The sequence below is a fragment of the Ovis canadensis genome, chromosome 8, assembly GCF_042477335.2.
Source record: "Ovis canadensis isolate MfBH-ARS-UI-01 breed Bighorn chromosome 8, ARS-UI_OviCan_v2, whole genome shotgun sequence".
Taxonomy (NCBI): Eukaryota; Metazoa; Chordata; class Mammalia; order Artiodactyla; family Bovidae; genus Ovis; species Ovis canadensis.
This window is the reverse complement of record NC_091252.1, coordinates 71,436,251-71,461,841: the sequence shown is the minus strand read 5'-3', so window position 1 is coordinate 71,461,841 and position 25,591 is coordinate 71,436,251. Positions and strand designations below refer to the sequence as shown.

The following is a 25,591-nucleotide window of genomic DNA, read 5'->3' as shown; positions in this document are numbered from 1 at the left end:
TTCAGAATGGCTGAGGCTTCTGACTGACCCTTGGTCTCATACCTAGCCACCAGTTTCTAGCCAACCTCTCTACGTTTTCTCTTCATCCAAGTACTACCATGAAATGGCTGGGGTCTAAGGGGATGCTAGATGCTAGGTATGACTATTCAGCAAGGGAAGGAAACAAGACTTTCTCAGGCCTCCTTGAAGGAGAAAAATGTGTTTCTTAATGTTTCAAGTTGGAATGAACCTTTCTGTAAATATATGGTTACAGAGAACCTGTAACCAGGTTGATCCTGTAGCCTTGTAGTGGGATGCACCTATATCAAGTGAATATAGGTTAGCCTAAGAATAAAACCCCTTTTGTCCCTTGGTTCTGTATTCTTTCTCACTCAATTTACTCATTTCCTTTTTCCACTTATTACATGAATTTCAATTTACTTAGATTTTTTTTTTTCTTTTTGACATGCGTAATACCGTATCTGTGTTTGGAGGTGTCTTGGTGTCTTTGATACAAAGTAAAACAGAATGTCCCCTAATGGCATGACCTTGTCCACCAAGAAGAATCAAACCTCTCTTCTTCACTGACTATAATCACTACTTTTTTTTTGCAGAGTTCTGCATTTTTTCATATCCAGGAGTATATTTTCAAGTTTTTTTTTTAAGAAATATAAATTGAAAGTTATATTACCTCAATCTGTATATTTTAAAATATCTCTTATTTGTCTTTGTACAAGACAGCTTGCCAGGGGTTTTAGTCCTTTTCCCTTCAAAACACTTGGAAACTGATCATCTTAAGATGCCTTCTGTCATTTAGTATCTTGGGAGACAGTAAATATCAGTATGATAGTTATCCCTTTGTATAGGTAGTCTGTTTTGCCTGTTCACATACTACAGATTTTCTTGTATTTTCTTTATATCGAATATCTTAGCTCAGATTTGATGCATAAACATGTGTTTTTCTTTTCACTGATTTTTGGCCTGAATGGTATTCACTCAGATATGTTAAGTTACTATTATAGGAAAAGCAAATAAGACATGATACAATCATAATATTAAGATCATTGTTATTGTTTAGTCGCCAAGTCATGTCCAACTCTTTTGCAACCCCATGGACTGGAGCCCTGCCAGACTCCTCTGTCCATGGGCTTTGCCAGGCAAGAATACTGGAGTGGGTTACCATTCCCTTCTCCAGATCGTCCCGATCCCAGCTCAAACCCGAGCCTCCTGCATTGGCAGGCAGATTCTTTACTACCGAGCCACCTGGGAAACCCTAATATTAGTTTATGTGAAAATAATTAGATCATGCCACTTTAAGAGCTAGTTGCTGCACCTGCTTATAGCCTATAGCAAGTTAAGGATAATATCAAACTCAGATTAATCAGAGGTCATTGTCCGAACTCTGAAAGGCAGGTGTAAAAGTTAGTTAATAGTTAAATCAGCATAGGCTTGAGTCCCTGTGTTACTTTAAAGTCCCATAGTTACTTTAAATAAAGGACTTATTTGCAAACCAAAGAGAAATAGCAACTAGCATAAGGAAGTCTTCCACCCACATGTTTGGTCTTTTCTTATTGTAAGTTGTTACATGAGAAACATGGTTAAAACCTACCTGCCCTTTAATGTGCAGTCATATGCACAGCAGTTCCCGTAGCTTTTCCTATTTTCTAGTGGAATTAAAACATGGTAAACCATGTTGAACATATAAAGAATTTTTAGTGATTTGAGGGAAACTGTTTTTGAATCTCTTCCAGTGAAAACAGGTAAGATAAAATTCAAATAACATCAATATGGCCTATTGTAGTCAACCATTTTTGTAAAGTTTCTCCTGAGACGTGAAAGTATTAGTCTAGTCGCTCAGTGGTGTCCAACTCTTTGCAACCCCATGGACTGTAGCCCACCAGGCTTCTCTGTCCATGAGATTGCCCAGGCAAGAGTATTGGAGGATCTTCTCCAGGTAATCTTCCCTACCTAGGGATCAACCCCAGGTCTCATGCATTACAGGCAGATTCTTTACTGTCTGAGCCTCCAGGGAAGCCCAAAACTTCTGTTCATACATTCCAAACATGTAATGCAAATACTGTTTCTTTTTTTTTAATTTATTCAGTGATCTCACAACCTGCATTAATGAGAACCACTTTTCTTTTAACAGGGATTTTTTGTCCATTTACAAAATTACAGCTTGTGTTTTTGTAGAAGTCTGCGCATCTACCACAAGTTGAAACAAACTCCAGGCTGTCTCATAAGAATTATACCAGTTATAGAACACTGTTGCCATCTGTCTAAGTGTTGCATAAATTATTAAGAATTCAAATATCCTAGCTTGATTGGAAATTTAAATGTTGATTCGTTTTTCTTCATTGTTGTAAGACCAATTTAACAAGCTATTCATTTATTCCACAGTTAAACTCCCTCTAGGTTTTCTAAGAGTTTGATTGATAAACTTTCATTATATGATTTTTCATCAGTGGTTAACTTTACTGTGTTTTAGAGTATTTTCCTATTCTGAAAATATATCTGGGATATTTGCAGTGTTGCTTGCCCTTAATAGTACACTTGTTAATAAATATACATACAAATTAAACTTTCTTCTGAGCTTCCTTTGGATTATATGATTATGGTTTGTATGATATTAATTCTACAACATTTTGAGTTGTTTTTGTTGTTAGATTATTATCATTGTTTATCTCACTCTGTGTTCACAAGATTGCTACATATTGCATTATCACATATTAGCTTAATATACTTTATACATATGTTTACATAAAACATGTCTTTCACATTTTAACATACTGTCAGAGGCAGCTTGTTTATAGATAAATACATGAGTTCAAGTGAAATGTCTTTGATCCAAAGAAGCACTTTATTTTCTCTAATCTATAGAATTTTCCAGGAATTCATAGTATGTAAACTACAGTGAATGTGCCCCTATAAAACTCATAAAATACAGCCTATGGCCAATCTCTTCCTGAAGGTAATTGCAGGGTGGAGAGGGAACTGATAAACTGTAAGCTTTTATAACTTAAGTCATAAAAGAATCTGTTTTCACTTATCAATAAAGTAGCAATTCAGAGCAATTCTATTGAAATTCAAGTGTAAGTCCAAAATAAGTTTCTCTAAAGACCACTTGTGAGTTGTCTATAACATTTTTCTTAAGTATCTGCATGTTTTTCTCCAGACATTGTAAATTATGAAGCTTATGTTGATTTTTCCCATTAGCATACTCTACTGACATCTGTTTTTATCAGATTTTTCCCCAAATCTCTTTTGGCTTTGCTAAATTCCTCTACCTGACAAAGTTTTAAAATTCTGAAAGTGTCATATTCCTGGAGAACTGTCATACAACAGTGGCATAATAGGAATTTATTTCCTAAACCATCAACAAACATTAGGTATACAGTACCCATAGAACAGTACAATACCAAGTGCTGGGTGGTTGTGAGAGTTGTATGGGGGAAAGTAGCAATGTAGAAAAGTATAAACATGTTTTGTGTCTCTGAGTAACTCTTGGTCTAATTTGAAAGTGAAGTGAGATCAAAGTGTTAGTTGCTCAGTCGTGTCCAGCTCTGCAATTCCATGGACTGTAGCCCACCAGGCTCCTCTGTCCATGGAATTCTCCAGGCAGGAATACTAGAATGGGTGTCCGTTCCCTTCTGTAGGGAATCTTCCCAACCTAGGGATTGAACTCGAGCCTCCTGCTCTGCAGGCACATTCTTTACCGTCTGAGCAACCAGGAAGGCCTGTAAGCAGTTAAACCTCAACACATGAATTGAATATAAGTTCAGAGCAATGAATACAGATGTCATGTCACTAAGGCAACTTGTACTCAAGTATAGGAATATGGTATGGGATTCCCATAGGAATTCCCAGGGCTTGAGTGGTTTGGGAAGGCTATTTAGAGTAGGAAAGTGCTTAACTGAATCATAAAGGAAATATGGGATTTTTAAAAGGAGTAGGATACTGGAGTAACAGTGTGACTGAAGATAGAAGGAGAAGGGAAGTACACAGTTTATAGATGGAGACAGTTGGCATGAAGCAGAGCTTTTCAGAACTCTTCTTAATCAGAGATAGATTAAGAAAAGGTAATTGGGGCATGATTTATCAAGATCATTGGATATTAGACAAAGAATTGAGACTTTTATCAGTATAAGCAACAGTAAGGCATTTGAGCATGAGAATAATATGACCAAGGGGTGATTTTTTTTTAATTAAAATAAAAGCACACATGAAATTGTAGGTGGTGGAGACCAGAAGAAAGTAGGTGCTCTGTGAACCTGTTATAATCCACTTTCCAAGGTGTTAAGGATCTGAACAAGGAAGGAACAGTGGAAATGGAAATAGAAGTATGCTTATGAGAAATATTTGGAAACTAGAGTCAATGATGGAAACTCAAAAGAAAAGAGGTAACACAGGAGACAGACATAGGTTACTGAGAGAATGATGGCTGTTAACAGATTTTTTTAAAATAGGGATACAGGATGATGTTTAGAGAAGAATAGATTCTGTATTAGACGTGTTAAATTTCACATAACCATAGGCCATGTACAAGTAGAAATGTTTAGTAGAGAACTGAGAATATAGGCTTGGACCTCAGAAAAGAGGATGCGTTTGAAGATCTGCATTTGTTCTGATTGAGAGAGCCACACTGCACAGCTCTGGGCTCCAGAAGGGAGGTCCAATGGTCAGAGGGCCCAGGCCTCAGTTGTGGGAATCCCATGCATCATCATGGATAGGGAGCAAGCAGACTCTTCACAACAGGTGTCCAAAGGCCTCGTCCTGGAAGGAGGCAGATACCCAGTCTTTAGAAAAAGCTCGGTCAGAAACCAGTCTGTTTCTACTCATTTCCCAAGTTTGTTCTCCACAGAGTTATTTATCTGTCCAAGGCATTGGTGGTGGTGTTTAGTTGAGAAATTGTGTCCAACTCTTTGTAACCCCATGGACTGTAGTCTGCCAGGCCCCGCTGTCCATGGGATTGTCCAGGCAAGAATATTGGAGTGGGTTGCCATTTCCTTCTCCAGGGGATCTTCCTGACCCAGGGATTAAACCCACGTCTCCCGCATTGGCAGGAGGATTCTTTACCACTGAGCCATCAGAGAAGCCCATATCCAGGGCATAAATATGATCATATGTTAAAGGTCTTGGGGTGCACCCCATCTCCAACCAGTTGAAGGCCAAGCTATGTAGCATGTGATTTGAAGCCTTTTGCTACCTTTTTAGACTTACTTCTAGCTTTTTCCTCATGCTCACGCTGACTGCTCTGAGCTACTTTTAGATCCCTAAACATGTCCAGGTCTCTTGCAATGAGGAGTAATTTTAGAAGAGGGCTTAGAGAACACTGAGTCCAGACTAGATGTCCTGGCTTGAAGTCCTGCTTTAGCCACTTTTACTCCGTGTGACTTCAGACAAGATTCTTTATCTCTTTATCTGCAAGTGAGGGTAATACCTACTTCAAGGATCATTGTGAGGAATGAATGAGTTGAGACACATTCCACTCAATATGTTTCTGTATAACAGATATTGAATATTATTTCATCACAGGAGATGGCCAGATAATAAGAACAAGACCATGTCCCAAACCTAAAGTCAAGAATCCAAGGGAGGACCCCAGAGTCCCAGCTAGAGCTGGGAAACCAAGAGCAAGGAAATCTGATAAATGTTGCCTCAAAGGCCTACCTGTGTCTTGATCAACCTCCTTTCTTTTTTCTCTTTTCATTGTTTAAAGTTTTTTATGTATGTATGTATGTATTTGCATATTGTGGCTTTTTCTGGCAGTTAATGCAGAAATCCAGTTACACCAGGACACAAACATATAAACTAGAACTGTCTTGGGCAATCCTAAATGTGTGAGCACCTTGTCCATCCATTCTGTAAGTCATAGCAGCCAGAGTGATCTTTCTAAAATGAGAATCAGAATGCATTATCCTTCTCCTTTTTAACACTCCTCAATAACTTCCTCTTACATGTAGAATAAACCCCAGATCCTTTCCTGGGGCTTACAGGGCCTTGCATGATTTGGTCTCTGCCTACCTCTTCAGCATCAACTTATGATCTTCTCTGCTCTGAGTTTCTGGAACACAGCCAGCCTTACTCACACTCACCTATCAGCCTTGAACATTTGGCCTTTCTGCCAGGAATATACACACCCTTTGGCATAATGGGCTTTTTCTTTAGATCCCAGTAAATGTCAGGCGTTCAGAGGATCTTCCTTCAGCACTCTATCTGAAGTAGATGTTCCCCACTTAGTCTTTTTCATTGCACTTTTTTTCCCTTCTTAATGCTTATCTCAATTTGTAATTTTTTGTTCAGTTATTTTCATGTTTATCTTTTTGTCTTCCTCAGTCAAATGGATGTAAATTTCCTGAAAGTAGGGGCCATGTCTGTTTTCATCACCATTTCTTACAGGTTGTCAGCATATACAGTTTAAATGAGTAAAGGCTGAAACTATAGAAATAAGTGCAAAGAGCTAGACTAGACCTCAGGGATGTCCTTATTCAGAAGGTTGGAAAAAGCCCCGTGGAAGACAGATAGAGAAGAGAGACATAGAAAGTTAGGAATCGTGTGGCATCTTGGAAGCCAGGGGACTCTAAACAGAGGGTGTTTTTGTGCTGTCATGGGTAGTCAGAAATGTTTGGGAGATTGGGAGCAGAATGGAAGCATGATAAACTGGAAGCAGTTTGGGAAACTGTCTTGGGAGGAGGATGGAAAATGCAATAGCAATTAACATAGCCTTGTGTGTATATTGTTGACTTACGCAAAAGAAAGTAATGTTGTGTCAAAGGGCTGCCATGAAAGGAACCTATATAGAACTATTTAGTAAATGTTTCTTTTTCAATGTTTCTTTTTCCACATTCTTCAAAAGTGAAAAGTTAAGGTTTTGTATTTATGCAACATTATTACTTTGAAAACATTTCTCAGAGGAAAGGAAGAATCCAGGAACCTCAATGGAGAGAAAGATGCAGACTGTATTTTGGCATTTGGCAAAGGAGTAGTGTGAGGGCAGTTGTAGCAAGATTCCTTTATTGTGTTGTTCAGTCACTAAGTCAAGTCCAACCCCATGGGCTGCAGCACACCAGACTTCCCTATCCTTCACTATCTTCTGGAGTTTGCTTAAACTCATGTCCATTGAGTTGAGTGATGCCTTACTAAGTACTTAAAACTTTTCTAGTTGGTAAAATGAGGATGTTTGAAGAAGCTAATCTTTTAGGTATACTTCTGGGTCTTTTTTATCTGCTCTTACTGTTCCAAGAAAACATATTAAAGAAGAAAATCTAAGCAAATTTCTGATAGTCATCACTTGAATAATCACTGATCATTTCTCTCATTCTTTCTGTTCTCAGGACTCAGAATTCACACATTTTCTGTATATCTATAATATATACATAGAACTCAGTTGTGTCCACTGGATCGACTGACAAGTGCGCATCACCACCATTGCTACTAGAAATTTCATGCTGCTTAATTAATGGACGTGGGTTAGTTATCTTTAGTAGATCAAAAACCTAAGTCCTTTCACTACCAACCAAATCTCTCCACTTTCGTGAGCCCAGTGCTTGGTGAAATGATGCCAAGCAGTAGGATATGGTGTTCAGATAACTGTTTAACTTGGCAGGGGTTGGAGAGTATGTGCAGTACAGCAGGGAGAAGAAGGGACACTGGTCCTGCTGCCTGGGGCTCTACTGAAAGAGCACCCCATAATCTATTTTGCCCTTTTCAGTCACTGACTATCTTTCCCATACAAATAAAAACATCTTCAGTTATATAAACTGGTAGAACTTGAGGAATCGGCTCATCAAAACTATGAATCAAGAATAATTCAAAAGTACATAAATCTCCTAAAACAGTACATCCAAAGCATTAAAAAAAAAAAAACTAAAATGAAAATCTTTCCATTTTAGATTCTAGCTGAAGAACTTTCTTAGTTAAGCTAGTGAGATATCTAGAAGTGTGAACACATGGTTCCCTTGAGACCTGACTCCAGAGGAATTATTTTGGTCATATTTTTCCCCCCTGAAAACAGCAAAAAGAGCAAGTGCTGGAAAGGTGTCTGTTCCCTTGGGAACTTAAACTGGGAAGACAGGAAGACAGGAGCTCTGCATAAGGGGAGGTGGCGATATGCCCCACTCGAAACATTTGCGACGCCCTCTAACCTGTCTCTTTAGAGTAGTGCTTACTGTCACTGCAAGCGCAGCCTGTGTTTCTGTAAAACAAATTAGCCAGCGTGCAGTTAGCAAATAGACGAACGATGCCAACACGATTGCAGAAGACTTTTTCCTGCATGGTTTGAGTTCACAGCCATCAAAGGCAGGCTTTTCTCATAACCAAATGGAAAGACTGAGTAATTTTAGAAAAAAAGCTGAAATGCCTTTTGCTAGTAGCTGATTTAATAGCTTCAATAGCTGCTAGTATAAATGAAGAAGCTGCAAAAAACATTTCCCCTAATTTCAGAAAAATTGTTTTGTTTGAGAGATGAAGAAATCTAAAACCTGTTTGGGTTTTTAATTTTGATTAACTGGTCTCTACTGAAAGTAAATTTTTTCATGGACCTGACTTAACAGTAATGCTGGGTGCAGATACCAGCAGAGGTTTAATACTATATTAGTGCTTTGATTAGAATTGTTAGTTTCTATCAGCACTCTAGTTATAAGTTCCATAGATTTTAAGTAGTCTGCAACAACTGCATTTTTCATAAGCCTCATTCTACAGAATGCAAGGCTTTATAGCAGAAAGGCCTATAAAAATTTTGGAATTTTGTCTCCCGTAATAAAATGTGAACACCACTAAAAGAGAGGTTTTCCATGTTCTTGTTCAGCGCTACAATATGAGAACTGTCAAATGCATTACACATGGTATCACTAGCTATTATTTATATTACTAGTGTTCATAATGATCCCAAACCTCCAAGATTGTTCATCATAATTATATGTGTATTGACTACTTACTGTGTTGCCAGTGTATCTTTATATTTACTTTCTTTTCATCTGTGTAATTCTTCAATAAGTACTATTATCCCTTATTATTATCCCAATTTCATAAATTACAAGTCTGAGGCACTGAAAAGATAAGTGTCTTCCCTGCTGCTGCTGCTCCTGCTAAGTCGCTTCAGTCGTGTCCAACTCTGTGCAACCCCATAGATGGCAGCCCTAGGGTCACATAAATAGTAAATATAGAGCCAGGAATTTCTTTTTCTTTTTAGTTAACATGTTACTTAAGAGCCTCTGGAGTTTTTCATATTTGCCAGAGACCGCACTGTCTGCTAATCGTGGGATATTTTGATGAAAGCATTGCAGTGTTTCTAATCTCTACACGTTTTTAGCCATTTAGCTTCAACATATGAGAAGGATGAAAAAAAAAAAAAAACAAAAACAGTCCCCTAGCTTGTGGATACATTCTTTCCTGGAAAACAAAAATTACTTCTACTTTAGAAACTCTATGTTTTCGTTAATTACTCAAGTTTTGTGCTTTACTACAGAAGATTAGTATCTTGATTTTGCTTTGCTTCTAGATCATTACAGAACAAGTCAGTTTCCTCTTCTATAAACATGGCTGTTGAGATGCTTGGGCGTGTCTGTCTTATCTTGACTTTTTAAAGATAGTTCCATCCACTTGATCCCGCTTCACCTATACTGAATCCATCCAGTTTGTTCACATTCTTTAGAAAGTAGCATCCAGAACTGAACTTATTCTAGTTGTAATATGAAGAAGAGTGATATTTTGGGTTTCTGTCATCTGGATACTGTGTTTGATATTGATCTTAAAAATAATTTCTTGATATTTTAAAAATTTACTGTCAAACCTGTCTTCCCCTTATTTACCTGTTTGTCCCTCAGTATGCCCATCTCTTGAAAAGAGGTAATAATAGCACCCACCTCAGTGGGTGGTGCTGTTCACAGTACTGAGCTCAGTACTGTCTAGCTCACAGTAATCTCTCAGCTTTCCACTATTATTGTTTAGCCCTAAGTGCTGTGGTCCATTTATCCTTGTTGAATTTCAACAGTTTATTTTTTACTCACTATTCTTTTGAATCCTGATTATTTTTTTCAGCTGTGGTCACTCCTCAACTCTGTAACATGAGCAGATTTTGTAATGCCCTTTAACCGTCTTTATTCATAACATTAGAAAAATATTGACCAAACAAACAAAATCAAAAAGGCAAAATTTTCTCTATCTATGGTCAGTTAAAGTTTTTATTTATCAACAAAATGCCATGTAAATAAAAGCCATTTTCCTTGGGGGATCAGTTCAGTTCAGTTCAGTTGCTCAGTCGTGTCCGAGTTTTTGTGAGCCCATAAATCACAGCACGCCAGGCCTCCCTGTCCATCACCGGCTCCCGGAGTTCTCTCAGACTCACGTCCATTGAGTCAGTGATGCCATCCAGCCATCTCATCCTCGGTCGTCCCCTTCTCCTGCCTCCAATCCCTCCCAGCATCAGAGTCTTTTCCAATGAGTCAACTCTTCGCATGAGGTGGCCAAAGTACTGGAGTTTCAGCTTCAGCATCATTCCCTCCAAAGAAATCCCAGGGCTGATCTCCTTCAGAATGGACTGGTTGGATCAACATATTATATAACTGAAACCAAAACTTGAGTCGATCATGCTATAAAATGAAGCAATTACCTAGAAAAAAATTTCAGACTTATCATTTTTATGGGATATTGTTTTCTATTTGGGGAAAATTTAGTCAGAAGTTATCAAACTAGTCCTCTATGTTTTCTGCCTAGATGGACATTTGCTATCTCCCACTGCTCATCTTCCATAGATTCTTTCATCACCTTGATAAACATACATGAGTTCACCAGGTTTTTTCTTCCTGTGACGCCCTTTATCCTCCCAGTTTCTCAGTGTCCCCAGAGATCAGTCTTCCAAGAATGCAGACACCTTTTGTTGTAACCACATTATTGGGTCACCCGTTAGTTTGATACATAAAGATTAAGTAGATAAGTCCCTAGAGGGATTGAAACTTCTTGTTCTGTGTTTTTAATTAAACTTTATAAAATTTTCTCGTCACCATATCTTGGCCTGGTAATGTGGTGACATGAGCAGACTTCTCTTAAGGGCACTTTTTGGATTCAAAGCTTTTTTGACAAACCGGGAAATAAATTTCCTTTTCAGAAATGGAGTTGGAGTTCATAGATCTATATTTTGTTTGGAAAATATGATTATATTTAAAGTACTACAGAAATGTTTTGCTGCAAAATACCATTGCTCTTTGATAAAGAACTTTAGGAGTTGAGTAATAACAACCGTACCTAACATTTGTTGGGCACTCACTGTGTACCAGTCACTATGGAAAATGTTTTATGTAGGTTGCTTCATGAATGTCATAATTCTGTAAGATAAAAGCATTATCATCATCATCATCATTTGCCAGTAGAGAAACTGAAACACAAAAGGCCTTTAAGAGTCTTCTGGAAACATTTTAATTGAATGCGTTAATGCACTGTGGTAGACGAGCCAAAAATATTAACTCCCTAAGAGCAGAATCATTTTATACTATTAAACCATCACACTCAAATGTCAGTCAATGGCACAAAGCAGATTCTGTGGAAAGTGGGAGCAGCTCAGGTAATATTAGCAGCAATTAACACCTATAAAAATAATTTTTAAGTTTTTAAAACCCTGCTCTATAGTGTGTGTTATCTCATCCTATCTTAGTATCATCACTGTAGCTTGTAATGGCATTAGACAGGGGTGGTAACGAAGAGAGTAGACAGCTGAGCAGTACTGATAGAACTGACCAGAACGACAGCCAAGAAGAGTCATGAGGACCTTGAGGATAGGAAAGAGCCAAATACAGATTCCTCCCTCTTCATCATCGACCATGGATGTTACCTAAGAAAGCCAATTGCAAACTTTGTTTCTTGGAAAACATCCCATCTACCCATCAAGAAGTTTTAATCAGATATGATTTGAGGTTAGTGGATAGGGCCTTAGATTTCCTCAGAATAGTGGCACTTCAGTTCTCATAGCTGTGAGGTGGGTTAAAGACACATAAGTAACGAGAGTAATCTGGATGTGAGAAGGGGATCTTGGGGTTTGGTGGGAAGAAAGGGGCCCAGAAGCTGTGGTTTTTCTAGTGCACTGGCAGAGTCACCTGTGACCTTGAGAAAGGAAATTACAAACACCTGCTATGCTTCAAACTATGCTACCCGCATGCCACAGACAGCTGTTTGAAGAACTGGACTAAAAAGAACAGGAATGAAAAGGTAATCGCCCAAGAATGAGGTGATTGGACTTTTTCCTTCTTCCTTGAGACCTACTTTTAAAACTCAAGTGTCAGCTGGTACTTAAGCATGAATGACTCCTTAGTTGATGTTTCTAATCTTAATTATTCTTTTCTTTCTCCATTCTACTAGAAGATCTTTATAATAAATATATAGGCTGTTAACCATTTGGTAACCAAAGAACCTGAAAATGAGTACAGCTCAATAAAATTACCACCTTCCTTGGGACTTATTTAGGTCATACCTGAATGGTCTAGTGGTTTTCCCTACTTTCTTCAATTTAAGTCTGGATGAAGCACAAGCTGGAATCAGGTTTGTCAGGCAAAATATCAATAACCTCAGATATGCAGGTGACACCACACTTATGGCAGAAAACAAAGAACTAAAGAGCCTCTTGATGAAAGTGAAAGAGGAGAGTAAAAAAAGTTGGCTTAAAACTCAACATTCAGAAAACTAAGATCATGGCAGCTGGTCCCATCAGTTCGTGGCAAATAGATGGGGAAACAATGGAAACAGTGACAGACCTTACTTTTTTGGGCTCCAAAATCACTGCAAATGGTGGCTGCAGCCATGAAATTAAAAGATGCTTGTTCTTTGGAAGGAAAGTTATTAAAAAGCAGAGACATTACTTTGCCGACAAAGGTCCATCTAGTCAAAGCTATGGTTTTTCCAGTAGTCATGTATGGATGTCTTTCTTTGGACTATAAAGAAAGCAGAGCACCAAAGAATTGATGTTTTTGAACTGTGGTGTTGGAGAAGACTCTTAAGAGTCCCTTGGACTGCAAAGAGATCCAGCCAGTCCATCCTAAAGGAAATCAGTCTTAAATATTAATTGGAAGGACTGATGCTGAAGCTGAAACTCTAATACTTTCGCCACCTGATTCGAAGAACTGACTCATCTGAAAAGACCCTGATGCTGGGAGAGACTGAAGATGGGAGAAGAAGGGGATGACAGAGGACGAGATGGTTGTCCAACTCAGTCATGTCTGACTCAATGGACATGAATTTGAGTAAGCTCCAGGAGTTGGTGATGGACAGGGAAGCCTGGCGTGTTGCAGTCCATGGGGTCACAAAGAGTCCCACATGACTGAGTGACTGAACTGAACTTGGGACTTACATGTCACTGGAACTACCAGCTCCCTAGAGAAGGAAGTGGCAACCCACTCCAGTATTCTTGCCTGGGAAATCCTATGGACAGAGCCTGGTGAGCTATAGTCCATGGGGTCGCAAAGAGTCGGACATGACTGAGCAACTAACACTACCAGCTGCTTAGCTCTTACTGAGAAAACCTTGGTGATATATTAAGCTTATCTATTTCTCTTATGTTCGACATATATTGTTTACTCCTTCTGTTACATTTTCACAATATGACCTCTTTTGTGCATTTTCACAGCCAGAATCAAGGCTCTTCTCTCTGACATGAGTTGCTGTGGTCTCCATCTCTGTGTTGTTTTTGCTTGTATCTGTTCCTTTATTCATCATGGCTAACTTCACTTTTTGTAGCCATAATTTCTATGATGTTCTTTTTTTTTTTTTTAGTATCAGCTTTATTTGGATATCATTCACATAGAAAAATGTTTATTCTTTTACAGTTTCCAGTTCATTGAATTTTAGTCTGTTCAGTTTTGAAAGCATCATCAGTGTCCAATTTTAAAACATAATGCTCACCCCGAAAAGAAATCCCATACCCAGTAGTAGACACTGCCCCACTCCATTGCCTTCTCTCCCTAGCCCCTGGCAAATAATAATCTGATAATAATCTCTGTGGATTGGCCTATTGTGGACATTTTACATAAATGCAGTCATAATATGCATGACCTTTTGTATATAGCTTCTTTCACTTGGCATGTTTTCAGAGTTCATCCATGTTATAGTATGAATCAGATTTTCATTCCTTTTTATGGCTGATTAATAGTCAATTATGGATATGCCGCATTTTATTTATTCTTTTATTCATTGATGAGCATTTGGGTTGCTTCCAGTTTTAGCTGTTTTGAATAATGCTGTGTGAACATTTACATACAACTTTTTGTGTGGACATAGGTTTTTCATTTCTCTTGAGTGTATATTTAGTACTGAAATTGCTGTGTCATATAGTAACCGTGTTTAACATTTTGAGGAACTGCCAAAATGTTCTCTAAAGTGCCTGAACCATTTTACAATCCCACCAGCCAAGTATGAGAGTTTCAATTTCTCCACATCCTCACCAACACTTGTTAGTGTCTTTTTTATTATAGTCATTTTATTGAGTGAAAAGCGATATCTCCTGATTTTGATTTGCATTTTTTAATGATTAATGAGGTTAGCATATTTTGTAGTGCTATTTGTATCTCTTATTTGGAGAATTCATTCAAATTCTTTGACCATTTTCTAGTTGAGGAAATTATAATTATATTTTACTATATAATTATCTAAGTTAGATATATTTTAATGAATATGATATATATGTATATATGTAGGGGATTCAGATCTTATCATACCAAGGGTAGAAATACAGTTTTGTTTTTAGAAATGGAGTTGAAGTTAGCACATCTACATTTAATTTGGAAAATAGGATCACATTTATAGTTGTGAGTGCCCTATAGAAATATTTCTATTTTAAAACACCGTGCCTCTGTGATAACTCAAAGAACTCTAGCAGTTGAATCATAATAATTATACCTGAAACATACTGTATGCCTTTCATATGCCAGGAATATAGCATATAAATCAGTTCAGTTCAGTCGCTCAGTCATGTCCGACTCTTTGCGACCCCATGAACTGCAGCACGCCAGGCCTCCTTGTCCATGACCAACTAATTATGTAACTCATATATATAGCTATGATATAGATATATTCACATTATTTATATCTAGTTGGGTTTGCTTTTTATTGACTTCTAAGAGTTCTTTATATACTCTGGGTACAAGTCTCTTCGTTCTGTAGGTTGCCTTATTCTGTTTCTTGATCATGTCCTTTGAAGCACAGAATTGTTTTTTAGCCTTTACGAAGTTCAATTTTCCTATTCTTTTCTTTTGTTACTTTTGCTTTTGGTACCATGTCTAAGAAACCATTGTCTGATCTAAGGTCACAAAGATTTGCTCCTGTGTGTTCCTGGAGAGATATATGCATTTAACTCTTACCTCTAGGTCTATGTATAATCCATTTTGAGTTAATTTTTATATATGAGTTAGGGTTATAACTTTATTTTTTGCATGTATCTATCCAATTTTCCTAACACCATTTATTGAGAAGGCTATTATTTCCCTATTTAACGGCCTTGGCACACTTTTCAGTTTTTGACCATGAATATAAGGACTTATATCTGGACTCTTAATTCTATTGCACTGATCCATTTGCCTTTCTTTACGTTAGTAGTCTGCTGTAGCTTTGTAGTAAGTTTTAAAAGCAGAGTTTGTCCTCCAACTTTGTTCTCTTTCCATATTATTTTGCTATTCTACATCTCTTGCATTTCCATATGAATTTTAAAAATCACCTCAGTTTCTACAAAGCTTTTGATAGAGATTGTGTTGAATCTGTAGATCAAAATTGAGTATAGTATTTTTCCAATCTAGTAACATGGGCCTTGCAATTTATATAGGTCTTCTTTAATTTCTATCAGTGATACTTTGTTTTCAGTATATAAGTCTTGAAATTTTATTTCAAGTATTTTCTTATTTTTGATACTATTGTAAATGGACTTGGTTTTATTATTTAGATTGTTCATTCCATGGGTATAGAAATATAACTCACTTTTTATATTCAACTGTATTCTATAACCTTAGTGAATTTGTTTACTACTTCTAAAATATGTTTTGAAGTGTTTTTTAATGGATTCCTTGAGGTTGTCTATACATAAGATCATGTCATCTGCTAATATAGCTCTACTTCTTTCTTTCCATCTTGATGCCTTTCTTTTTTCTTGCCTAGTTTATTGGCTAAAATCTTCAGTATGATGTTGAAGTAGAAAAAGTTGTGTCTTTGTCTTGTCTTGCTCCTAATCTTAGAGGAAAAGCTATCAGTCTTTGACCAGTAAATATATTGTTAGCTGTGCATTTTTGTGCATAACCTTTCTTGTATTCTTACTTTATTGAGTGTTTTTATCAGGAAAGGATGTTGGATTTTGTTAAATGGTTTTTCTATATTTATTGAAATGGTTATGTGGGTTTTCTCCTTAGTGCTATTAATATGGTCTGTTACATAGACTGTCATATGTTAAGCCAGACTGTCATTTCTGAGATAAATCCCACTTGATCATAGTGTATAATCTTTTTATATGTTGTAGATTCTGTTTACTGGTATTTTGTTGATGTTTTTACATCAGGATTCATAAGAAGTGTGTAGTTTTCTTGTCCAGCTTTGGGATCATGGTAATACTGACTTCATAAAGTGAGTTAGAAAGTGTTCATTTCTCTTTTATTTTTTGGAAGAATTTTGTAAAAGATTGACATTATTTTTTTTAACCTTTGGTACAGTTCACCAGTGTTTCATTCTGTACTTAAGCTTTTCTTCATGAGAAATTTTTGATTGCTAATTCAGTCTCTTTAGTCTTAGGTCCATTCAGATTTTCTTCTTCTTCAGTCAGTTTTAAGTTGTGTCTTTCTAGGAATTTGTCCCTTTCATCTGGGCTATTTAATTTGTTAATGTACAGTTAATAATAGCACTTTATTATAATCCTTTTTTTCTCTAAGGCCAATAGTGGTATCTGCTCTCTCATTCCTGATTTTTGTTATTTGGGGTGTTACCTTCCATTCCACCACCTTTAGTTAGTCTAGCAAAAGTTTTAATTTCCTTGGTCTTTCAAGGAACCAATTTTTGGTTTTGTTAATTTTCTCTTATTTTTCTGTTTGCTGTTTTTTATTTCCATCTTAATGTTTGTCATTTCCTTCCTTCTGCTTGCTTTGGGTTTAGTTTTATTTTTCCAGTTTTAAAGTATAAGGTTACCTTATTGTTTTGATTTTTCCTCAGTGAAAACATTTACACTACAAAATTTCCTCAAATCATTATTTGGCCACTCCACATACATTTTGGTATGTGATGTTTAATTTCCCTGGTGTTCTTTTTTCTCACCCATTGGTTATTTAGGAATATATTGTTTAATTTCTATACCTTTGTGAATCTCCCAAGTGTCTTCCTGATTCTGAGTTCTATTTTCATTTCATTGTGATTGGAGAACACATTTTTATGATTTCTGGGTTTTTTTAAGGCTTATTTTATGGCATCAGTTCAGTTCAGTTCAGTCACTCAGTCGTGTCTGACTCTTTGTGACCCCATGAATCGAAGCATGCCAGGCCTCCCTGTCCATCACCAACTCCCGGAGTTCATTCAGACTCACGTCCATCGAGTCCATGATGCCATCCAACCATCTCATCCTCTGTCGTCCTCTTCTCCTCCTGCCCCCAATCCCTCCCAGCATCAGAGTCTTTTCCGATGAGTCAACTCTTTGCATGAGGTGGCCAAAGTACCGGAGTTTCAGCTTTAGCATCATTCCTTCCAAAGAAATCCCAGGGCTGATCTCCTTCAGAATGGACAGGTTGGATCTCCTTGCAGTCCAAGGGACTCTCAAGAGTCTTCTCCAACACCACAGTTCAAAAGCATCAATTCTTCGGTGCTCAGCTTTCTTCACAGTCCAACTCTCACATCCATACATGACTAGTGGAAAAACCATAGCCTTGACTAGCATATTGTTTATTCTAGAGATTGTTCTACATGTACTTAAGAAGAATATGTATTCTGCTCTTATTAGGCAGAGTATTCTATAGTTGTCTGTTAGATCTAGTTGATTTTTAGTGTTGATCAAGTCTTCCATATTGATCTGCCTAGTTCTATTCATTATAGAAAGTTAGAGTATTGGAGTCTCAACAGCTTGTTGTTGAATCATCTAGCTTACCTTTAAATTCTGTCTTTTTCTTTATGTATTTTGAGACTTTTTAGTTGCATATATATTCATACTTATTTATGGCTTCTTGATTGATTGACAATTTTATCATTCAAATGTTCTTCTTTATCTTTATTGACAATTTTTGTCTTAAATTATATTTTGCCTTTTATCAGAACAGCCTCTCCAGCTCTCTTTTGGTTTCTGTTTGTATGGCCTATTTTTTCTTTCTTTTCAACTTTATTGTGCTTTTGAAATGTTCCTCTTGTAGACAGCAGATGATTTGAATATGTCTTTTTTCCATTCTTATAATTTCTGCATTCCATTTGGAGTGCTTGATCTATTTCCATTTAATTTAATTATTGATAAGATAGAATTCGGTCTATAATTTGGTTTGTTTTTCTGATGTATTTTTTGCTCCTTTCCTCTTTAATTACTCTTTTTTGATTAAAGTAATATTTTTTAATACACCAATTTAAATCTCTTTACTTTTTGTGTTATACTTGAGTTATTTTCTTAGTAGTTATCCTGAAAATTGCAACTTACATCTTAATATAGTTTAGATTAGTACCAACTTAATTTCACTAGTGTGCAAAAACTTTAATTCAGTTCTTTTCCTTCCTGCCTCCTTTTTGCTATTATGGTCCTAGAAATTGCATCTTTATACACTGTAAACCATCAGCACATTTCATAATTCTTCATGAAGTTACCTTTTAAATCAGGTGAAAAGTTGCTTGTAAAAAAGGACACATACTGTCTTTGCATTTACTTCTGTAATTACCTTAATCAGTGCTCTTTATTTATATGGGTTTGAGTTCCTGTCAAGTGCCCTTTTATTGCAGCCTGAAGGACTCCCATTAGTTTTTCTTAAAGGGCAGGTCAACTAGCAACAAACTCTGTTATCACTTATCTGGGAGCATATTAGTTTCGTCTTTTTTTTACATGGTAATTTTGCTGGATATTGAATAGTAGATCGAGTTTTCTTTCCACGCTTAATGTTGAAAGCATCATCTTACTAACTTCTGAACTCCAAAGTTTCTGATGAGAAATCTACTGATCATCTTGTTGAGAATCCCTTTTGTGTGATGAGTTGTTTTACTTTCACTGCTTTCAAGATTCGTGGTCTTCAGTAGTTTGGCTACGATGTATCTAGGTGTGGATCTTTCTTACACCGCATGGATTTTGTGTAAGCTCTTGAATGTGCAGATTAATTTTTTAAATCATTTTTGGGAAGTTTGTGCCGTTATTTCTCTAAATCTTCTTTCTTCTCTTTTCTCTCTTCTGTGCTGTGTGCTAAGTCACTTCAGTCATGTCTTACTCTGTGCTATAACCCTATGGACTATAGCCCATCAGGCTCCTCAGTCCATGGGATTCTCCAGACAAAAATACTAGAGTGAGTTGCGTTTTCTTCTCCAGATCTTCCCAACCCAGGGACTGAACCCACATCTCTTAAATCTTCTGCTTTGGCAGGTGGGTTCTTTACCACTTGTGCCACCTGAGAAGCCCTGTCTCCAGGGAAGAATACTGGAGTGGGTAGCCATTCCCTTCTCCAGGGAATCTTCCCAACCCAGGAATCAAACCTGGGTCTCCCACATTGCAGGCAGGTTCTTTACTGTCTGAGCCACCAGGGAAGCCCCTCTAGTGAATATTGTACTTTTCAACTCCAGAATTTCTATTAACTGATTTCTATTTTGCCATTTGAAATACCGTTTGGGACATTTTAGAACCTCTTACTCAACCATCTTCATCTTTGTATGTATCACAGTTATATTTATATGCTAAAGTACATTTTCCACCCAGCTTCTTCTTCTGTAATTATATTACTATCTTCTTCCTCATTAAACCAAATACTCACATGTGTATACATGAACTTTTCTGAGAATTTTTGGATTATCATTGGAATTAGAAATAGACAAGCCTCAGTGTTTAAATAAGATGAGCAGTTACTTATTGATGTCTTACTATCAGCAGCCTAAAAAGCTTTTCTTTTTTTTTTTTAATTTTTATTTTTACTTTATTTTACTTTACAATACTGTATTGGTTTTGCCATACATTGACATGAATCCACCACAGGTGTACATGCATTCCCAAACATGAACCCCCCTCCCACCTCCCACCCCATAACATCTCTCTGGGTCATCCCCGTGCACCAGCCCCAAGCATCCTGTATCCTGCATCGGACATAGACTGGCAATTCATTTCTTACATGATAGTATACATGTTTCAGTGCCATTCTCCCAAATCATCCCACCCTCTCCCTCTCCCTCTCCCTCAGAGTCCAAAAGTCTGCTCTACACATCTGTGTCTCTTTTCCATTTAAATTTATTATTTAAGATTCCTGTACAGAGTCTTCCCAAATAAACTGAGCCTTATAGTCATTTCAGTATAAATATAAACTGTAGTGATCAGATGGACACACATGTTAGTATACATACATCAGCTGTCACTTTGGCCTAATTTCTGTTTACCATATAACTTCCTAGTTTGATGGCTTCAAGAAATTGTAACTGAGAAGCTAATGTAAAGAAGAGTGCTTTGATGATCTTCTTCAGGTGCCATCTGGAATAGAAATACCAAGTCTTAAAGATCCTCCTTTGGGCATAAATCTTAGCGAAAGCCGAAGTCAGTGAACCAGACATTTATTTACTTGGTTCCACACAGCCCTCTAACTTCAAACTTAAATATGTAAGGTTAGTGATTAACAGCGTAGACTTAGGAGAAAAGCAAACCTGCTAACATTTAGAATCTGCCAAACTCTGTGATTTAGACAAATAATAATCTTTTAGTTTATAATTGAGGAAACAAAAGCATATGTATGAACATGAAAGTTCCTCAGTCATGTCCGGCTCTTTGCAACCCATGGACTGTAGCCTGCCAGGCTCCTCTGTCCATGGAATTCTTCAGGCCAGAATACTGGAGTGGATAACTGTTCCCTTCTCCAGGGGATCTTCCAAACTCAGGGGTCGAACCCAGGTCTCCCACATTGTAGGTGGATTCTTTACCAGGATTCTTTACCCAACTCACTCCAGTATTTTTGTCTGGGAAATCCCATGGACAGAGGAGCCTGGAGGGCTCCAGTCTATAGGAACGCAAAAGAGGCGGGCACAACTCAGCGACTAAACAAGAAGAAGCAATTATACAATGCATACAAAGAGTTATAGTACTTAATATTTTTGAGAACTATTCAGGCATGTGCTAAGCATTTTACACTACATATGTACGTGTTTGTATGTGTACACACACAAATACATGCACACATTATATATTTGTGTGCACACGCATGTTCACATATACATCCATAACTACCCTATTTAGTACTTATCATGCCTTTGTATGGGCTTCCCAGGTATACCGCTCAGCTGGTAAAGAATCCACCTGCAATTCAGGAGACCCCCAGTTCAATTCCTGAGTTGGGAAGTTCCCTTAAAGAAGGGATAGGCTACACACTCCACAATTCTTGGGCTTCCCTGGTGGCTCAACTGGTAAAGAAAAGTGAAAGTGAAGTTGCTCAGTCATGTCTGACTCTCTGTGACCCCACGGACTGCAGCCTACGAGGCTTCTCCATCCATGGGATTTTCCAGGCAAGAGTACCGGAGTGGGTTGCCATTTCCTTCTCCAGGGGATCTTCCCGACCTAGGGATCGAACCCATATCTCCTGCATTGGCAGGCAGATTCTTTACCACTGAACCACCAGGGAAGTCCCGATTTATTAGTATAGTAATAAAACAGTTCCAGAATGGAACAGTACAAGTCTGTTTGAAGAATGCAGAATAAAAAAATAATATTCCATTTTTCATAAGGAGTATAATTTCTGTGTATAATCTTTATAAACCACTGCTTTGAAGTATGAAGTATAAAATTTATAACTACTAAGACAGTGCATAAAACTGAATAATATGTTTGCAAATACTCAGATTTACATTTGTTTAAAAATATTGTCTTCAACTAGTTCTTTTTTACTGATTTTACATTTACTCATAGCTCATGGTTTGTTAGGAGAATTTTAAAGTGATTATACTTTTTAAAGTAATTCATAAATTATTATTTTAATATTCATTATTAGCAGGCACCCTAGCACTCTTTATTGGCAGTTTGAAAGTAGAGAAACAGCAGAGTGACTTATGCAGATATTAAAGGTATCCCTTTTGTCAAAAGGGCCACCAGACCAAAAACAATGACACATAAAACGGAAACTCCCAAGGACAGGGCTGTGATCACTTTTTTCTCCCCAGCCTGTAAGAATAGCTCAGACACAGTTGTATCTAATAATTATTGCTTGGTGAATAGGTTTAATCTTTCAATTTTGCTTGTTTTTCTATTTTAAAAATTTCTCTAATCCTTAAGAGGTTGTAGGGAAACCTAAGAAATGTTTACTATGACTCCTAGTTGCAGTTTGAGCATGAGCTTGTTGAAAAAAATGATGAAGTAGATGTTAAAATTACTCAAATCTGGAGCTAGTCAGCATTTCAGTGAGACGAGGGAAACTGAGAAAGATAAGTAAAATAAGAAAGGAGAAACAAGTTTACTTTTTATAAGTTTTTCCAGTAACAGTTTATTATAAAGCTTGATTTTATATTTTAAAATGTTTAACCAAGTGTTTGTTAACCATGTAGTCGCATATTTGATATGTGCAGAAAATAAACATACATGTTTTATAAAGTAGGTCATCAAAATAAAGTTAACTAAACCTTAAAGTACATCAGAATCACTTGGCAGGCTTCTTAAAACAGATTTCTGGGTCCATCCCCAGAATCTATGGTTTTAGTTGGTCTGGAATGAGGCCCAAGAATTTGCATTTCTAACCGGTTTCCAGGTAATGTTGTCATTGCTAATCTGGAGGCCACACTTTGGGTTGGATACCCTCATCTAAGCCGATGACTCATAATTCTCCTCTTGTTATCCCTCCCAAGAAAAATAAAGTGCATTATCATTTTTCTTCACTAACAACAACAAAAATAATCCGCAGTCCAATCTATGAAAGTCTGCATCATTTTCTTGATTTTTTTTAAGGAAATAACCAATACAGAGATGTATTTTAGAGCCTTTTTCAACAAAGCACTAATAATTCACTGTAACAAGGTATGTGAATGGTGATGTCCAATAAGGTGTTTAATTAATACCAATCATTGTAAAAAACCAGTAGCTTTATTTATAAAGTCCAAAATCTCAGTCATTCCTATTTGTCAAAGAAGGAAGAAGTATTTCCAACTGGTAAATTCCAAAGAAATGCTTTATCACTATTCTTCTTTAATTATGACTAGCAGGCTTTTCCTGTGTGGTATTACAGCAATCAAACAAGCTTTTCTGGTTCATGTGTGATCACAACGAATACAGTCACACTGTTATCCACAAATCAGTGTTTTGAATTCATATTAAAATTTGTGAATGCTGTTCATTTGTAATGGGTATTTGAATACCTGGCATGATAGAGTTTTAAAAATGGAAGGCATACCACCTAGCATCTGGCCCAGAACCCTTAGTTTACACACATCCAGTTTGTGTTTTGTGGTATGTTTTAGCTTTGGAGGCCCAGTCAGGACTGAAAACTCACTATCTTGATTCCTAGTTTAGTATTTTTTCCATTAACCTTTACCAGAAGGTATTAGAAATTAAATATTTTCAGTTGTCTGTTTAATGAAGCATTTAAGATCCATATATATTTATATAGCAGATAGTTTGATACAGAGACAGTAAACTTTGTGCAATTATTATTTGCTTTCTTTATCTGTTTTCTTAATCATGCTAATCTTTCTTATTATCCAGATAAGATCAGTTAAACATAATAGGACTTTAGTTTGTCTTATTTAGTGTTCATGGAAATAATTGTAAGAGACTGTGTATATTTCTACCACATGATGCTAGAAATAGGGCTGTATGTTTTTCCATTTATCTCATTAATAAAATACAATCCCAGTGTCACTATTAGTAAAGGAGTCATTTGAATGTTTAGTAATGTACTTCTGTACAATTGAGGATTTATTGTTACATTTGATTTTCTACTAAAGTTTTTAATCTGCTCTTTTATTCTGTTTTAATAATAAAGACCAAATAGTCCTTGTCATAACTGAGAAATGAGACTTTCTTACAGTTTAATTTCACTTGTTAACTGCTGGGAGGCAGCAGGCATGCACAGCTGGTGAGGGGACCACCGGTAGAGTAAGGGGGCCATGCCCAGTACGGCTCATGGGCCGGGGCAGTGATTCTCAGGTGTGTAGTGATTGGCAACTGGGCAGTGGGCAAGACGCACCTATATAGGAACTGTGCCAACAGCATCTTCCTGGAGAATTACGTGCCTGCCATCTTCAACTAATACACAGTCAGCGTCACCATAGGCGACAGCTAGTACCTCCTGATTTTCTATGACATGGCCAAACAGGAAGACTAAGAACAGACAAGACTGATCATCTGAGGCTTTTATCTTATCCGATGCCTGATGTTCTCCTTATATGCTTCTCTGTGGTAAATGTAGCCTTATTTCAAAATGTGAAAGAGGAGTGGGTAACAGAACTTAAGTAATACATTAAATACACCCATTGTATTAATAGGAACTCAGATCTCCAAGGTGATCCCCAAACAAGACAAAGATATGAAAGAAAAACCTGTGTCTGGAATAAGGGTGGAAACTAGAAAAAGAAATGGGAGCACACTGGCTATGTGGAATGTTCAACTTTAACACATCAGGGATTGAAGTGTTTAGTGAGCTATCATAGCCATTTTAACTTCAAAGAAACAGTAAAAAAAAAAAAAGTTCAAGATGTATAAATTGTTTCATTTCATAAGAAACATTTCCAGTGGCCAAGAAAACAGTCCATTTCTCTCAGAAAGCATGTGAAATGCTACAGCTATCCTCAGACCTCTTGTATATAATGAAGCAGTTTAAAACTTGAGAGTATTTAAAAAACCCTTTTGTCAGAGTTCTATAAAATTCATTAAGAATGTTTCCCTAAAAACTGAAAAAGCAGCAAACCCATCTAAAGCCACAATCTATTCTAAATACTGTATTTCAAGTAGAAAGTACTGTCTCAGGAGTTTCCTAGTTAAAAAGCTACAATCCCCTCATGTTGTAACTAGGTGGAAAACAGGCTATAAAGATAACAACCTGGCTTACACCATCCATGGTTTTGCATAGTCCTTCTGGAATCTACACAAAGAAGCATCTTCTCCCTTTGCTCCAATTACTTTCTTATGTGTAAGTTGCTTTCTATTTTAATATATACAGAGTGGTGAAATAACAAGGCCAACCATGTAGCCAAAGGTCACTCCAGGCCTGCAAGAGATGGACATCCCAGAGGAAACAATGTATAAGATCAAAGAAGAATAAAAGTTTTATCGTCACTTGAGCCAGAAGTGTAACCTAAATATTTCTAACACCTGATGTGCTTTCTTTGAGAATACCAAGAGTGTAATAAAGTCCCAATTGCATTTATCATAAAAACTAAAAATGTACACATTTTAGTTAATGTGCATTAAATACCTGTAACGAGGCTTCTGTCAAGAAAAATAAAATAGTTACTGAGGTGTTTCTTTTTATTTCATCTT

At 36.9% G+C, this 25,591-nt stretch overlaps 1 protein-coding gene and 1 pseudogene across 5 annotated transcripts in view; both read left to right on the top strand.

Annotated features, from left to right (window-relative positions):
- AHI1 (Abelson helper integration site 1) overlaps positions 1 to 25,591 on the top strand; it is a 223,063-nt gene that overhangs the window by 149,011 nt on the left and 48,461 nt on the right. The window contains exon 22 of one of the 5 annotated variants that reach the window (XM_069599287.1): positions 2,129 to 3,053. The exons of the other annotated variants lie outside the window; for them this stretch is intronic. Within the exon in view, the coding sequence (XP_069455388.1) occupies positions 2,129 to 2,281 (153 nt within the window). The 3' untranslated portion in view covers positions 2,282 to 3,053. Of the gene's footprint in view, positions 1 to 2,128; positions 3,054 to 25,591 lie in introns of those variants that run through there. 5 annotated transcript variants of the gene reach the window in all.
- LOC138445149 (rho-related GTP-binding protein RhoQ pseudogene) lies at positions 11,407 to 24,788 on the top strand (annotated as a pseudogene).